Here is a 13,376-nt window from a genome sequence, read left to right as displayed (position 1 = left end):
CATTTGCTTTATCTAAATCTCTCTGTACTGATACCTATATATACTTATTTGCTGGAATGTTGAGAGTAAAATTAAAATATCATAACAGTATATCCTAAATACTTCTTCATGAGTCTCCTATGGATAAGAATGTTCTCTTACATAACCACAATATTATTATCACACTCAAAAAAAGTTTGACATTGTCTTAAAGTCAGCTGATTAGAAAAAAAGAAATTTAATGTTGCTAGAATGATTTTTATCTAATATATAGAACATTGAATGACTTATTCTTAAAAATCTGTTAGGAAAGAGATTTGCTCTCTAATCTATCCCAATGGTTAACACATCTCTCTTTAAGACAATGATACCTTATATTTTTGAGACATTTTGAAAATTCTGATGAAAGCTCTGGGACCTATCTTCAGAAAAATATTCGTAAAGACTGTACCAGTTCGAGGCCTGTTGGGAACTGGGCCGCACAGCAGGAAGTGTACAGTGGGGAGCAAGCAAAGCTTCATCTGCATTTCCGGCCACTCCCCATGGTTGGCATTACTGCCTGAGCTCCGCCTCCCGTCAGATCAGTGGCAGCATGAGATTCTCATACGAGCACAAACCCTATTGCGAACTGAGCATGCAAAGGATCTGGGCTTCATGCTCCATATGAGAATCTAATGCCTGATGATCTGTCACTGTCTCCCATCACCCCCAGATGAGACCATCTAATTGCCGGAGAACAAGCTAGGGCCCCCACTGATTCTACATTATGGTGAGTTGTATAATTATTTTATTATCTATTTCAGTGTAAGAATAATAGAAATAAAGTGATGTAAGAATAAAGAATAAATATAATGTGCTTGAATCATTCTGAAACCATCAACCCTGCACCTGCTCACCCACCTTCCATGTTTCCATTGTCTTCCCTGAAACCGGTGGCTGGTGCCAAAAAGATCGGGGACTGCTGCATAAAGACACTTACACTGGCCAAGAATACACACATCTTGGCTGCTTCTAGGTTGTATTGTTCACATTTAATCTAAATTCTCCTCCTTTGTGTACATACAATTTAAGGCCACAGTACTCGAAAAGGATGGAGAATGGTTTGTCTTCACCTTCCAACATTATGTTTTGTGTTCATGAACCTTCATTTCAAATGACAGGCAAGTGGGAGATCAAAGTATCCCCAACATATTAAAGGAAAGCAGAATCACAGATAAGGCTGGCAGTTGCACTATGACAGACACCCAGTAGGTGGACTAAATGACTAGAAGACCTGCAGGTATACTTCCACACTTGAGCTTCTCTGGTTCTGCAAGCCTATACTTGCTTTCTTGATAATTTGCTTTTAAAAACTAAATACCCGTAACCAGGAATTACAGGAAATACAGGTATTTCCATCAGGGTTGGTACAACATTTAAGGACCTTATACCTAAAGATAGAATTTGTTGGTAATTACGAAGATATTTAGTTTTATCAACAACAAATTGCCCAATTCAGTTACAGTTCTAAGACTGGGAAGTGGGAGCAGGAAGGTAGATACATACTAGCAAATTAGGGTAACATTAAATGTCCTTAATTAAAAGGCCAACTGAAGCTGCCAAGGTCAAGCCGTACCTTGCGCTCTATTTTGTGAACTGTGACCTCGCAAAGAGAAGTCATTAGCTAACCGTACTCCAACATATGTGAGCTTAACACTGGTGAAGAGGAACACTGGTTCCTCTCCATATACTGACTAAAGAAAATGAGAGACATTTCTAGTTCAGTGAGAAAAATGACCAAGTTGGCCGAAATATAAGCACAAATGTATAAATACCTAATGCTATGATCTAGCACAAATTCTAATGTCTGTTTTTTTCCCCATAATGCACCAAATGCCCTCAAAATGACTTTCTATAAAACTTTAGTATTATAGAATCATATCACTTACTAATTAATGATTAGTATAATTCTTGAAAGGAAGGGTAACAAAAAGCTAGTTAAGCCTCTGGGAGGCCTGTGGGATTTATAGAAGTCTTACAGAGCTTTGAAAGGCTAAGAATTCACAGAGCATGGAACAATCAGCACTAATTGTGAAGGATAAACTTCTTATCCGTCTGCTTTTACTGTGGCTATGAAAAAGTGGGTTTTTCTTGAATTTAGCTAAGTAATTGTTAAGCTCTTTGACTCTGGCTTAAGATACCTTGTTTTAAAAAAAAAGTTTATCAGCATAAAATAGCACACAAAACAATGAACATTTGCCACAGGCTAGTTCACTCTCTCGACTTATTTCTAATGCCAGATCCCATCATATTACATCAAGCAAGACACCCTTTCAGCATTTTCCCCTGATTTTTAATAAAATCACACAAGGTAACTCAGTATAATTCGTCATTAAAAAATCAGTCTGGGCACCATGGCTCATACCAGTAATCCCAGCATTTTGGGAGGCTGAGATAGGAGGATTCTTTGAGCTCGGGTGTTCAAGACCAGCCTGGGCAATAGAGTGAGAACTCATCTCTATGAAAAATGTTGAAAACTTAACTGAGTGTGGTGGCATGTTCCTGTAGTCCCAGCTTCTTGGGAGGCTGAGGCAGGAGGATCACTTGAGCCTGGAAGTTGAAGGTTGCAGCGAGCCATGATCATGCACTGCACTCCAACCTGGGTGGCAGAGCAAGACTGTCTAAAAAAAAATAAAGAAAAAGAAAGAAAAGAAGAAAAGTGCAAGTGAAAAAGCACAATGACATCGCATGTTCTCACTTGTAAGTGGGAGCTAAGCTATGAGGATTGCAAAGGTATAAGAATAATGCAATTGACTTTGTGAACTCAGGGGAAAGGGTGGGAGGTGGGTGAGGGATAAAAGACTACACTTGAGTATAGTGTACACTGCTTGAGTGATGGGTGCACCCAAATCTCAGAAATCACCACTGAAGAACTTATTCATGTAACCAAACACCACCTGTTCCCAAAAAACCTATTGAAATAAAAATAATTAGAAAATTTTAAAGAAAGAAATAAAAAGAAAAAGAACCATAATGAGCTACTCCTTCACATCCATTAGAATGGCTATAAGTGCAAAGACAATAACAAATGTTGGGGAAGATGCGGAGAAACAGGAATCTTCATTCATTGCTGGTGGGAATATTAAAATACAGCCACTTTGGAAAACACCTTGGCAGTTTCTTTAAAAGTTAAACAGAAATTAAAAGCAGAATCCAGCGATGCTACATATAGGTTTTTACCCACTAGAAATGAAAACACATGTCTACACAGACTTGCATGTGAATGCTCATGGCAGCATTATCCATAGCAGCCAAAATTGGAAACAGCCGTAATGTCTGTTACCTGGTGAATGAGTAACAAAGTCTAGTATATTCATACAATGGAATACTATTCAGCAATTAAAAAAAAGAACAAAATACTAAAACAGCTGTAACATGGATGAACCTCAAAACACTGTATTAAATTAAAGAAGTCAGACATAAATGATCACAGAGTGTATGATTCCATTTATATGAAATGTCCGGTAAAGGCAAATCTATAGAGAAAGTAGATGAGTGGTTTTCTGGTGCTGGTGTTAAGAAAGGGGATTAACTATAAAAGAGCAAAAGGAATCTTATTGGGGTGATGAAAATACTCTAAAACCAGATTATGGTGATGATTGCATAACCTGGTAAGTTTACTTAATTCATTGAACTGTGTACTTAAATTTTAAGTTTTTAAGTGATATATCAATAAAATTGTTTAAAAAATACACCTGAGCTTCTCAAGACCTTAAAAAAAATTTACAGCCTCAGAATTTCAGCAGTCTTGCTTCTCTCCAATTCTAAGAGTGTAAGTTGTGTATCATAGGAGAATATTTCAGACACAAAAATGTTTATCTCTCCCAAAAGCTCCAGAAGAATTACTATGAATTTAACTTGTATGGTTTTGTCTTACCTGTTTGATGCTTACTTTTAAAAAGATATTATTCTTAATTGACACATAATAATTGTATATATTTCTGGAGAACAGTGTGGTATTTTAACACATGTATACAATGTGTAATGAGTGAGTCAGGGTAACTGGCATATTCATCACCTCAAACATTTATGATTTATTTGTGTTGGGAACATTCAAAATCCTTTCTTGTAGCTGTTTGAAAATATGCAATTTTCCAGAGATATTTCAAATAAAAAAAGAAAATACACAATAAATTATTGGGTTTTTTTTTTTGAGACAGAGTCTTGCTCTGTTGCCCAGGCTAGAGTGCAGTGTGCAGTCATGGCTCACTGCATCCTCCATTTCCCAGGCTCAGGCAATCCTCCTGCCTTAGCCTCCCTAGTAGCTGGAACCCCAGGTGCCACCATCACATCCAGCTAATTTTTAAAAATTATTATTTGTAGAGACGGGGGTCTCCCTATGTTGCCTACGCTGGTCTCAAACTCCTGGCCTCAAATGATTCTCCTGTCTTGGCCTGCCAAAGTGCTGGGATTACAGCCATGAGCCACGGTGTCTGGCCATAAATTACTGTTAACTGTATTCCCTCTACAATGTTATAGAACACTAAAATTTATTCCTCTTATCTAGCTATAATTTTTCATCAGATGCTAAAGGGAAACAGATGATGTGTGTACAATTTGTGGTAGTAGCCTAATTGGAAGTGTAAGAAATTTTATTTTAACACTGCTTTTAATCCTGATTTTCCCTCTTCATGTTCATGCAGGACTATTCCCTGAAATAACCAGGCCCTTTAAAAAGTCATTTGATGTCAAGCATGGAGTGGTAAGTCCAACGTTTCTCAGTGATCACTTACCTGTAGAGAGCTTAAATTATTGTATACTGCATATTATTCGTTAAAAAAACAGAAGGGGTTAAAATTTTAAAAAACAATATTCACCAAACATTTATTCCTGAGTGCTTATTTTGTGTGTAGCTTTCTATTAGGTTATAGGAACACAACAATAACCAAGGTTACAAATTGTGAACGACTAATGATACTGTGCTTTTATCATGATCACCAACTTTTCCTCTTTCCCATGCAGAGGAAAAATTATTATATACTGGCAGTTAAAAATAACTGTCCTCTGATTGTAAACATTCAAATAATACAGAGTAACATAGTAAAGATTATCTGAAATTCTTTCCCTTCCCCCAGGGACAATCACTATTTTCATTTCAGTGAACATCCTCATAAATGTCTCTCTATACTTATGTATACATAAGGATACATGCATACACACAGTCTATTGATGAGATCATACTGGACACTGTCCTCTGTAACCTGCTTTTATCCCTTAATATTTTCATGGGCATCTTTCAGTGTTTATCAACATAATTATTTGTTATCATTTTTAATGGATACATAATATTTTATTAACTGACTCCATTACAATTTAAAAATATGCCATAGGCCGGGCATGGTGGCTCAGGCCTGTAATCCCAGCACTTTGGGAGGCCAAGGCAGGTGGATCACCTGAGGTCAGGAGTTTGAGACCAGCCTGACCAACATAGTGAAACCCCATCTCTACTAAAAAAAAAAATACAAAATTAGCTGGGCGTGATGGTACGTGCCTGTAATCCCAGATACTTGGGAGGCTGAAGCAGGAGAGTTGCTTGAACCCGGGAGGTGGATGTTGTAGTGAACTGAGATCATGCCACTGCACTGCAGCCTGGGCAACAAGAGTGAAACTCTATCTCAAAAAAAAAAAAAAAAAAAAAAAAATATATATATATATATATATATATATATGTATATACACATATGCCATATAAGGAGGCATTTAAGGTTTTCTAACTTATAACTACTGTAACCCATGCTATGATCAACAAAATTTGAATATACGTTTTTGCAGCTGTAAAATCATCTCTTCAGGGTACGTTCGCATAAGAGGAATTCTTGGGTCAAAAGTATACTTATTTTACAAATGGCCAAACTGCCTTCCCAAAAATTGGCTTTGTGCCCCAGTAGTGCGTGAGAGTGCCTGTTTTCCTATATCCTCTCTAACACTAGCTTTAAAATATAATCTTGATGTTTTCCAACTTGATAGATGAAGATAGCTCAATTTTCTTTTAATTTTATTTATTAGCGAAGTCAAGCATCTCCTCCTATGTTTATTCATCATTCACAGTTCTTTCATGAATTGTAATTGATTCTCACTATTTGTGGTTATATTTTGTAAAATCACCATGAATACTGAATTAAGGAATACTGAACCATTGTTCCTAAAGGAAATACAAGGTTAGATTCCTGGGAGCCTCCAGTCACTGCATCTTTGCCGACTGATCAATATATAATTTTGTTTTTACGTATGTTTCTGTTTAAAGACACTTAATATATGTTGTTAATTTATTAACATTGAACTCATGGCTAACAGCACTATAACTAATGCCAGAATGGAGCTTAGTTAATTTACAAATACATTTTAGCAAGTAGGTGAATTTGCAAATACAAATTCGTGAATAATTATATTTGAATGATAAGATAGTATATTTCCTTTGTCCATTTTCCTACTAGGGTGTTTAGCTTTTTTAAATTGATTTGCATATGGTATTTTCATATTAGAATTGTACTCTTTTGTCTATATTTTACTGTTATTGTTTGTTATTACAGTGGTGGCTTTTTTTTTTTTTTTTGAGACAGGGTCTTGCTGTGTTGCCCAGGCTGGCCTTGAACTCCTGGGCTTAAACAATCTTCTGCCTCGGCCTCCCGAGTGGCTGAAACTACACTGCACTCACAGTGGTGGCTTTTGACAGCAGTATCAGTGCTTTCTGAATGCAGGGGTGGGGAGGAGCAATGTTGGGAAAATGAATTTTATTAGATTTCTATTATTATGAAAGTGGTTGGTATTTATTTCTATCTCTTTTTTTTATAGGCACATCAAATTTGGGATTTTGGTGATTGTTTTCCAACACCTCCAAATTATGGAAAATACTGTAAGTCCCATCCTAAACTACTACTTTATATCCATTTTCTGGCCTTTATTTTAATAGTGGTCTTCATGTGATATTTCCACACCTTTTGCGTTTCTGCTTCCTTCCTCCTGGCACCCATATTGTTACATCATTTTATCTCTCCTAACAATACAAAAGGTAGGATGCAGAAATAACAGGAGGGAGAAATGCAAGAGGCATTTGCCACTCATACTGGTGGCAGAGGCAGGGGCTGCATATGTAAAGATTTGGATCTATTGATTTAAAGCAATGTTTGGGAATGTCAGGAAATTTCACTTATGGTAGACTCTGTCACAAACACTCATATATTGGCTATCTCTTCACCCTAGGTGTAAGACCTAAAAAGCTAGCACAGGAGGCCCTGATAAACTACAGTCGACGAGGGAAAGGTGTCCTAAAGCATGTAAGCATCTTTCTACTTGCCCTACAACAGTGGATCTCTGGGGGAGAGTCAGGAAGTGGGGTTCTGAGTGTCTCTACATGGCAGCAGGGGTGGTGGCCTGTGTATGTTTAGAGTTGGTATAAAAGTATTCCCTAAGTTACAATCAGGCAAAAAGCGGAGCTGTTCTGATAAGATAAAGTCTTTCTTAAAGCATCATGAATAGTTTCTTGGGTGGATCTCTCCATAGCTGTTTTGGAAACAAGCCCTTAAGAGGCTTACAGCAGTTGGAATTTCTATTGTACTGTCCGAATTTTCTTCGGTGAGTTGCTGGGTTCTGCCTGTTGTGAAAAAGGGAGTTCTCCGATAGTCCTGCCCTGCCGCGTATCCACCCTGGGTGCCCAGTGGCCGGAGTTTCCCTCCCCATGTGCCCGTCCTGCCACCCATCATCTACCGTCCCTGCTTCCCCGAAATGACCCTCCAGACCAGGGATTCTCTCCTTCCTGATTAGACTTTCTCAAAACCCAGGGCTTTTAAACAGATTGTTAAAATGGGATTCTTTTTATGTCTTAAATTTCTAGCAGAGACTCTTAGAGAGTAAGTTGAAAGAAAGAATAAAAACTGGTTTCTGCATAGAAGTTACAACTATTTTTGCTATTCTATTACTTTATTAAGATTTCTGTTTAACTTAAAAAAAACTCAGACTCATCCAAAGTAATTATGTTCATTATACCATGGGTTTGATATTCTCGTTATGTGTGTTAGGGGAAAAAAAAAAAAAACCTCTGACCATTAAAGTAAAAAATGTTGTGCAAGTACTACCTAACAGTATCACAAGAACCACCAGTTATACATACATTTCACTTTGGAAATGCTGGTCTTTGGGCATTAACTAGCAAATCTGATACATTTCGCTAATGGGAGAGGGTTGAATGACCCGCGCTGGTTCCCAGGCGACTTGTCTATTTTAATGATGGTCTTCCAGAAATGGTGCAGTTTTTCTCGACTTTTCTGCTTAGGACCTGATAATGTTCCCAGGGAGCATTTCAAACATGGAAAGCCAGTGCGGTGGCAGACTGTGGAGGGAGTTGTTTGGGGGCGTTTGTAGCTGTGTGGTCCCCTGAAAGTTATATTTTGTGGTCAACCAGGGACATCCCTTCACTGTAGGGTTGATGCCTGCTTCTAGGAAGGGTAGATGATTTCCTGAAAGTACATTTACTGAAAGCTGGCCTCTTGGGAGTTGCTTGGGAGAATCATTAACTATTGTTAAATAAATAAATCCCTCTTGCCTACATGGAATTGTACTGGTGCCAAGCAATTCCATTGCCAATCAGTGTCTGCAGCTGTTCTGGGGGAACAGTTGCTTCTCTCTGTAAGGTTCTTCCCCAACCCCTCCCAGAAAGGGAATTCTCTATACTCAAAGTAGCCGCTTTTAAGTCAACCATTCCCAACAAATAAATGACATTACATCCTGCTCTTGTTTTTGTGGTGCAATAACAGACTAAAAGTACATGCATGTGCACACACACACACCCCACAATTAATATGCGGCGCATATTTGGAAAACCTTGGACCTAGAGTCCTGACCAAAAAAAAAAAAAAATCATGACTTTTTATTTATGAGACAAGGCAAATCTTAATATTTTTAAATTTTATACTTTGAAGGAGATCAAGCACTGAGATATATAAATGCCCGATTTCCTGCATCAAAGCAATAAGTAGAGATTGAATGAAATTTTCAACGATCATTAACACTATTCTTAGTTTTGAAAGTACTTGCTTGCTGGGTAGTGCCTTTGGTAACCATTCTCTAAGTATTTATATTCCTGTGTCCTATCTTGAAGAAGTTCCTGATGGAAACTGGAAAGCAGAGCATTCACATCCAGGAATGTGGGGACTAGAGGAATTAGGGAAACCTGGAAAGAATCTTACCAGAGAAGCAGTGGGGGCCGGTTAGGGATTGCAAGAGTTCCTGCCCTTTTTCTCTCCCGCTTTATTAATCTGGCCTTCCTGACAGAGATACAATATATTGAACAGGAGGGTTAAGAGAGATGGAAGAAAATGCAGGATCAATCCCATCTCCTGCTCATGAGTGATGTCTGGTTTGGAAGAGACCATTTAATTCCCAATTCTGTGGAAAAGTGACCTTTGCAGATGAGCGAGTGTTGACAATCAGGCCATTTTTCTCCAGCTTCATGGACGGTGCGATTCTGAAAGCAAGGTTGGCTCATCTGAGGATTCAGAAGCTGATCGATACTCTGATTATGGCTGGGGAGGACCCTCATCGCCATTTAACTGAGTTGGAAAACGAAGCCACAGTGCTGGAGGCGTGGAGTTTGCTTAATAAACAACTTTGAGGTATGGGGCCCCCCCAACACCCCCCTGCCCAGGAACATCTGGACCCTGGCAGGTTGGCTTTCTGGGACAATTCCATGGGCTTCATTTCTCAATTTGTTCCCTTTTTAATTGGTGGTGAGAGACAAAACGTGTTATAATCTTTATTAAACTTTCCTTTTTAAATAAATACTTGGGACCACATTTATGCACAAGAACCACAGAAATGGTGCTGCGGCCCCGACCGTCGTGGGCTCCGGCGTCACAGAGCCTGTCCCTTGTATCTGGGAGCCCCGGGGAAGGGCGCAGGGGCGTGAGAAAGGTTCTTTGTATTCAGAGCGGTCACCCAGCAGAGCCGGAGCCTTCCACCGCCAGGTTTTCCTCCGCGCAAGGCGCCGCCGGGAAGCGAATTGCCTTCGACCGTCGGGGCGGGGTCGCGGCCCTCCCGCCCTGGCTGTCTCGGTAGGCTGCCCGCGCACCCGGAGCCGCGCCCACGGCCCGCCCACCCGCCGCCTGCCCCTCCCCTCCCCCGTCCGCCTCTTCCCGCTCCTCCCGGCCCGCCGGAGCGGCCACCTCCTCCTTCCTGCACGGCCCACCTCCTCTCTCCGCGATCCTCTGGCTCTCTCCACGATCCTCCTCCCCTAGCGTCCACGGACCGCCTCCACCGCCTACGACCCTCCTCCTCTCTTCGCGACCCTCCTCCTGCTAATTCTCCCCGCTACCGCCCGCCTCGTCGTCCCCGCGGAGCGCGCGGGAGGAGGGACCGGGAGGGGCAGGGGCTGCGCGGTGACCCGGGGCGCGGGAAGGAGCCCGCTGCCGTCAGGCCCGCAAAGGGCCCCGGCAGCCGCCGACTTCCGAGGAAAGGCAGAACGGTGTTTGGTTTACTGAAGTAGCCACCTCCTACCCCCTCTTCCTCCCCAGTCCCCGCTTTCTGCCCCCCACACCCCCTTCCATTTACTCCCAGTTACCAAGACCGTCCTTCTCTTAGGATTTTTGTTGAATAGAAAATACAATTAAAAGTCGCAGCACCACCCCTGCCTCCCGTCCCCCAAACTCCTAGTGATTATTTTTGTCTCTTAGCCCTAGGTTGGGTTAAATACATTCCCCGGGAGCCATCTGGTCTGATTCCCGGCAACCTTCGTATGGTTTCCATTAGGCTCTCCAAAAGCATGCGTTGAAAAGGCAGCCCTGCAGCCACTCAGGAACCTCCGGAGTTTTGCCCTGGCCAGCCCCTGTAGACATCTCAGGCAGTAGGAGAGAAAGGCCTTTGTTGAGGTTCCGAGTCTAGTACCTCATGATCCAGGTTTTAATCTCTTAACTTCCTGGCTTTTCCTGGTCCAGTAAAATACAGTTCTCTAAGGTAATGGTTATCATTAATTCATCATTTGTTTTTTACTATATGCAAGGGATAGCTGATTAGAATTCTGTTTTAATTCTAAAAATGAAGTCTTAACAGCTTTACAGATGAGTTGCAACAGTAACCTGGCCGCAGAAGTTCAATTTGACCAGCAGCATTGGTGTGGTGGGGTCTACACCTTCTTGCTTGTCTATCCCCCATTCCTTAATCCCCAAAAGGCAAAGAGCAAATGTTTGCTTGTGGAAACATATTCCCTCACACGTGGGTTAGGGCTTGTATCCAAGAAAAAGGGAACCGGCAGGTTCATAGACTCAGAGTGTTGTAACTAGAATGTTCCTTAGGATTCATCCGAGATGTATGTCCATTGATTGAGGACACTCAGAAAGTGGAGGGGCTTCGAGAAGGTCACATGACTGATGAGTACTGTACTGCGGCCTAATTTGGGGATGGGAGGGTGGGGAAGAGACCTGGGCATCAAATGCTTTATCATATACAGCAAGGAAGATTGTGGTCAAATCAATTCATTAGTGGCACATCCTAGCTCTCCCCAGCCCCTCAGCTGCAGTCCCGTCTCTGTCCTGCTCTGTGCCTCCCTGTTTGGGGAGTTAGAGCCCTTTGCTTTTCTTCCTATTTCCCCACTCCCGCCCTGCCCGTGTGAGTTTTATTTGGGTTTTTAAAACGAAACCAGGTGCTGCATAAAACAAAAGCAAAGTAATAACAAGGAAAGACTATCCAACCCTTGAGGAATGTGCTGAGTTTTATGACTCAGGCTGTCCTGGCAAAGGGCTTGGGCTGACAGCGAGAGGTGGGTGGCACGGAGCACAGACCATACATGGCAGCCCTGGCCTCCCCAGATAGGCATGGCCAAGGCAGCCTATGACTCATTTCACAAAACCAGAGACTCTTGTTCTTTGTGGAGCAAGACTTCCCGGAGGCTAAAGCAAGATGATCATCAACTTTTCTCCTAGAGCTCCAGAGCCAGTTCAGTCTGATAAAGCAGGGGCCACCCCGGAGTTTGGAGGGGAAGAGAGCCCAGGCACAAGGCCATCCCTGGGAAAGAAACAGGCTTGATGGACTTGGGCGAGGGCTTTGGTGCAGTCAGCAGATGAGTAACATGGAAGTTGCAACGTGACATGAAAATTAGCATGTATTGTAGTGGAGACAATGGCTTGAGAGTTCCAGGTCGTTGGACTGCCACAGTGCCTTGGAGAAGGGGACTGTTGGAGTGCTCCTAAGCCCGGAGGAGGTGTTTGCTCCTCCTGAGTGCATGAAGCACAGGAAAAGCTTGTCAGATGCCAGTAAGGTTTCCGAGGTGCCATTCCTCATGCAATCAGGAAGAGTAACTACGGGCAAAAGTAGTAGACTTTGCATAAACACCCAGAGAGCCACCCAGACACACATCCTCACATTCTGAGAATTCTTTTCAAATGAGCATAGTAATGGGGTGAGGTGTACATTTTTTCTGTTACTAAGAGACAGACTGGGAGAGTGAGAATGCAAAGGAGAATGTCCCTCCTAGCAGAGGTGGTGGGAGGGGTTGGCATTTGGGTGACAAGAATCTGTTTGCGCCCCCTTCATTACACAGGCCTGGGTGAAACGGGACTGATAGGGCTTCTTCTGGCTTCTGCTTCTGGTTTCTTCTTCCCAGAGAAGGCTGTCACTTTTTGAATGCGAATGAACTTTGACTGGCATAAATGAGATCTCTGTGCAGAAGCCCCATGGAACAGGCTCTTGTGTTTCCTTATCTTCTTTCTCTTTTTCTTTTCCTTTCCATGGACTATCCATTGAAAAGCTATGGTGACTATTCCATAATTGCAGGCAAAGCTCTGCTTAACTTTTTCCTTAAAGTCTACTTACCTGGAAAAATAAAGTCTTTTAAGGACGATGACTTCATAAATATTTATAGTGGGAACAGGCGTCACTCTGGTTCTGCGAGAGAATGGGCTCATTCAATTTTATTTATGATGTGACACTTGGGTGAGTGACATCCGTCATCTGGGTCGGCCCTACACTCTCTTCCACTGAAGCATGTTTATGGAGTGATTATGCCTGCAAATATTTGCTATATTTAGGCCCTCTCCTCCCCTAACCCCCTCTTAGCCTTCTTAAGTCCCCAAACCAGCAAAAAGCCAAGCTGTGGTCTGGAAGGTTTGAACCCTAATGACAAAGCACAGGGGCTTGAACACGTGCTGTAGAAGGATTTGATGAATTGGGAGGCAATTAGAGTGGGAACGCTGTTACTATAGCATTCCTATATTCAGGAGGTTTTGCTGTCCTGTATCTAGCAGGTGAGGGCTCTCAGCTGGGCATGAGGCGTTTTGACAGGTGACGAGCACAGCCCTGAGTGACGAATGTAGAGGGATGCTTTTGAAACTCTTCCCTTCCCAGGGAGCTTTCTCCGGACAGGATCTCACAGG

At 41.9% G+C, this 13,376-nt stretch overlaps 1 protein-coding gene across 2 annotated transcripts in view; it reads left to right on the top strand.

The window, feature by feature from the left end:
- The window catches only part of C5H4orf51 (chromosome 5 C4orf51 homolog), a 75,036-nt gene that overhangs the window by 34,877 nt on the left and 26,783 nt on the right, over positions 1-13,376 (top strand). The window contains exons 3-6 of one of the 2 annotated variants that reach the window (XM_050791790.1): positions 4,662-4,720; positions 6,811-6,871; positions 7,219-7,292; positions 9,460-9,626. In XM_050791790.1, coding sequence (XP_050647747.1) covers positions 4,662-4,720; positions 6,811-6,871; positions 7,219-7,292; positions 9,460-9,567 — 302 coding nt within the window. In that variant the 3' untranslated portion in view covers positions 9,568-9,626. The remainder of the gene's footprint in view (positions 1-4,661; positions 4,721-6,810; positions 6,872-7,218; positions 7,293-9,459; positions 9,627-13,376) is intronic. The other variant, XM_050791791.1, reaches the window with a different exon arrangement.

This window comes from Macaca thibetana, chromosome 5 (assembly GCF_024542745.1).
Source record: "Macaca thibetana thibetana isolate TM-01 chromosome 5, ASM2454274v1, whole genome shotgun sequence".
NCBI lineage: Eukaryota > Metazoa > Chordata > Mammalia > Primates > Cercopithecidae > Macaca > Macaca thibetana.
The sequence above is the reverse complement of the archived record's forward strand: the minus strand, read 5'-3'. Positions and strand labels throughout refer to the sequence as shown.